Below are 4,295 nucleotides of genomic sequence, written 5' to 3'. Positions count from 1 at the left end.
TACTTCTCCCTCTGACCCTCCCCCCGTTGAACCAGCTCTTGCTATCTCACACTAAAATAAATAAGTGTTAAAAATATTTGCTTCTTTGCAATAATTTTTAGGATAAAATGCTAAAAGAGTTGCAAAATATAAACCTATGGGCATACATAAAATAAGATGCAATTTTAACATACACTTATTAAATATTTTGTGTTTGCTTCTAGCAAAGGATGAGTACTTTCATTGTACCATAACTGATGTATATATGTAAGTGTATGTACAGACATTTCTCACTTCAATAACAAAGGTTTCAAAACAAACTATTCAAAGAACAATGGATATTTCAAGTGGAGCTCTGAAAGTTTCTGTTTGTTTTTAGAAACTCCCAGGTGATTGCAGGGTGATGCGTGTAGTTGTATTGGTTTGTGATTTAATGTAATTCTGACATTTTTTCCCCAAATTCGCTTCCAATTAAGTTTGAAAGGGAGCAACCAGAAATTGCTTGTACCTGCTAGACTGCTTTTGGTCCCTCTTTACACCACTTTCGCTGTACAGAAGTGCAGCCCTCTCACTCAGATAGTCACAATAAGAAGACCCAGGGTACTAGGACAAGGATGCAATTCATGTATGGATATTCTTATATGCAATACTTGCTTCCGTCTGTGTGCAAGAAAACAGGGATTGTGGACTTCATAATGAAGTGTTTCCATGATTTAGAACTCATATTAATAGAAATTGAATGCTATTTATGAAATAACTTTTAATAAATATTATTCTTATGAAATAGTGTTAATGTATGGATTATATTACATGAATTACACAATGTGTTAGTATATTAAAATACATATTGAAAAATATGCATAATATACATTCAATTAATATTATTTGTTAAATAATAAAACGCATTAATTTACATTTGTTTTATTGAGATGTAATTAATATAATTCTACTGTTCTTAGGTGTACTGCATAACAATTTGATGTATCTATATATTGTAAAGTAACTTTCAAAAAAAGTTTAATTATGTATCACCACACATAGCTACAATTCATTTTTTTATGAGAAATTCTAAAACATACATCTTTAGCTACTTTCTTATATACAAAAGAACATTGTTAACTACAGTCACCATGCTGTTCACCATGCAGGAATTCTTTTTAACTTATGTATCTTACAACTAGAATTCTTACCTTTTGAATACCTGCACCCATTTTGCATATGATTCTTCATGAATTTTTAATAACTGGTTCTAACACTGGAATTATAATTTTACTGTTTCATAAGGTACAAAAGTCATAAGGATAGATCCTTTAAAATGTGATTGTATTGTAAAAGTCAATTTTTATAAATTCTTATAATCTTTTTGTGAGAGGGAATAGTACCTTTTTAGGTGTATGTGTTTATAAAACAAATACTTTAAAAATTTTATTATCATCAGGGGTTTGGAAAAATCCACTTTCTATTCTTGATGGATAGAAACTGATTTTCTTTCCAGATACATAAGTAATGAATAACCTGTAAGTGTTGAATATTAATATAGAAAACATAGGCTTCAAGCATTTTTCTTACTATCTTTAATGGATAAAGTTACCTTTGAGCATATTTTTCATTGCCTCCAGAACGTCTTTATTCCTAAAGCTGTAGATGATAGGGTTCAGTGTGGGTGTGAGGATGGTGTAGAATATTGCCAAATACTTGTCCTGGCCTGGAGTGTGGTATGATTTGGGTCTCATGTATGTGAAAATAAATGGCCCATAGTACATTGTGACCACAATCATGTGGAAAGAACAGGTAGAAAATGACTTTTTCCGTGCTTCTGATGATTTCATTTGAAGAACACTGAGGAGGATTTGGACATAAGAAGCAAAGATTAGGGAGAAAGGGACGAGGAGAAAAATTAAGCCACTTACATAAACTCCGTGTTCATACAGGGTTGTGTCCACACAGGACAACTTCAACATGGCAGGGACCTCACAGAAAAAGTGATCAATAGCTCTTGAGCCACAGAAGGGAAAGTGGAGGGCATAAGCTGTGTGGACTATGGAGTTGACAGTCCCAACCAGCCAGGACCCTCCAGCCATGAGGATGCGGACATAGTCATTCATAAGAATGGGATAGTGCAGCGGATGGCAGATGGCTACATAGCGGTCATAAGACATTGCTGCCAGGAGAAGACACTCACCACCTAGGAGGGTGAGGGACAGAAATACCTGGAAGCCACAACCTGCAAATGAAATAGTTCTGCTGCCTGACAGGAAGTCAGCGACCATTTTGGGAACAATGTTAGAAATATGCAAGATGTCCATGAAAGACAGATGGCTGAGCAGGAAATACATTGGAGTGTGGAGTCTTGAGTCCCTGAGGATAAGGAGGATCATGATTGTGTTTTCTGTAATAGTCATAATAAAAATAATGACTATAAGAGAGCAGAAAACTAGACTTGATTGGGAAGAAGAAAAGAGTCCTAGGAGAATAAAATCACTGGTGAAACTGTGATTCTCTTTCCCCATCATGAATTCCAATCTTTCACCTAAAATAGGAAAAAAAAGAGAGCTAAAATTCAGTGGTGTAAATCTCAAACTCACTTACATTTAAAATAATATTAGAAAACATTAAAAAACATTACATTTAGAATAATAAAAAGAGAGTGAGGCATATATATATATATATATATATTTAACAATGACATTTTCTTTTATTTAGCTAAGAGATCATTTCCTAAGCACATAACAAATAACTTCATGAGGTAGGCAAAATATGAGAAGTAAATGCTAATTAGAATAAGTTCTTCATTATCCTTAGGTTTTTTTAAATTAAATTGATTTTTTTCAGAAAAACAGTATTCATTATTTTTTCACCACACCCAGTGCTCCATGCAAGCCGTGCCCTCTATAATACCCACCATCTGGTACCCCAACCTCCCACCCCCACGCCCCTTCAACACCCTCAGATTGTTTTTCAGAGTCCATAGTCTCTCGTGATTCACCTCCCCTTCCAATTTACCCCAACTCCCTTGCAGTCAAAATCAGTAGACTCTCAACCAGCTTTTGAAATGGGCTTGTTTTACAATCTGGGAATTTATTTGTTTGAATCAATTGATCATATTTGGTCTGTTCAGTAAGTTGTTAGCTTTGTGTAGCCTCAGGATCTTAATTCCATGTTCTTTTTTTTAAATTGCACTAAAAATCTTAAATTAAATTTTATTTTATTTTAAATTCAATCAATTCCATATTTTTAAATCGAGTTCGGTCTTATGTCAAAGTCACCTTTTAAATGTGGTGTACCCTCGAACAGCGCACTTAAAATCTTAGTACCCTCTCCTGCCCTGTGTACCCCAATTTGCCTATTTCTCCTTATTGTGCTCTCCTTTTGTGGTTGTTGTTGTTGTTAATGTGGTCATACTCTTCTTTTACTTTTTTAAAAAAATTTTTAAAATTTATTTATTTTCAGAAAAACAGTATTCATTATTTTTTCACCACACCCAGTGCTCCATGCAAGCCGTGCCCTCTATAATACCCACCACCTGGTACCCCAACCTCCCACCCCCCCGCCACTTCAAACCCCACAGATTGTTTTTCAGAGTCCATAGTCTCTCGTGACTCACCTCCCCTTCCAATTTACCCCAACTCCCTTCTCCTCTCTAACACCCCTTGTCCTCCATGCTATTTGTTATGCTCCACAAATAAGTGAAACCATATGATAATTGACTCTCTCTGCTTGACTTATTTCACTCTGCATCATCTCTTCCAGTCCCGTCCATGTTGCTACAAAAGTTGGGTATTCATCCTTTCTAACGGAGGCATAATACTCCATAATGTATATGGACCACATCTTCCCTCACCATTCATCCGTTGAAGGGCATCTTGGTTCTTTCCATAGTTTGGCGACCGTGGCCATTGCTGCTATAAACATTGGGGTACAGATGACCCTTCTTTTCACGACATCTGTATCTTTGGGGTAAATACCCAGGAGTGCAATTGCAGGGTCGTAGGGAAGCTCTATTTTTAATTTCTTGAGGAATCTCCACACTGTTCTCCAAAGAGGATGCACCAACTTGCATTCCCACCAACAGTGGAAGAGGGTTCCCCTTTCTCCACATCCTCTCCAACACATGCTGTTTCCTGTTTTGTTAATTTTGGCCATTCTAACTGGTGTAAGGTGATATCTCAATGTGGTTTTAATTTGAATCTCCCTGAGGGCTAATGATGATGAGCATTTTTTCATGTGTCTGATAGCCATTTGTATGTCTTTATTGGAGAAGTGTCTGTTCATATCTTCTGCCCATTTTTTGATATGTTTGCCTGTTTCGTGTGTGT

General features: G+C 36.0%; 1 protein-coding gene across 1 annotated transcript; it reads right to left on the bottom strand.

Moving 5' to 3' along the window:
- Nucleotides 1-1,553: 1,553 nt before the first annotated feature.
- Nucleotides 1,554-2,492, bottom strand: LOC122900604 (olfactory receptor 2AJ1). Its single transcript, XM_044239376.1, has one exon. The coding sequence runs from the start codon at nt 2,490-2,492 to the stop codon at nt 1,554-1,556; it is 939 nt and encodes a 312-aa protein (XP_044095311.1).
- Between the last annotated feature and the right edge of the window lie 1,803 nt (nt 2,493-4,295).

The sequence above is a fragment of the Neovison vison genome, chromosome 1, assembly GCF_020171115.1.
Source record: "Neovison vison isolate M4711 chromosome 1, ASM_NN_V1, whole genome shotgun sequence".
NCBI lineage: Eukaryota > Metazoa > Chordata > Mammalia > Carnivora > Mustelidae > Neogale > Neogale vison.
The sequence above is the reverse complement of the archived record's forward strand: the minus strand, read 5'-3'. Positions and strand labels throughout refer to the sequence as shown.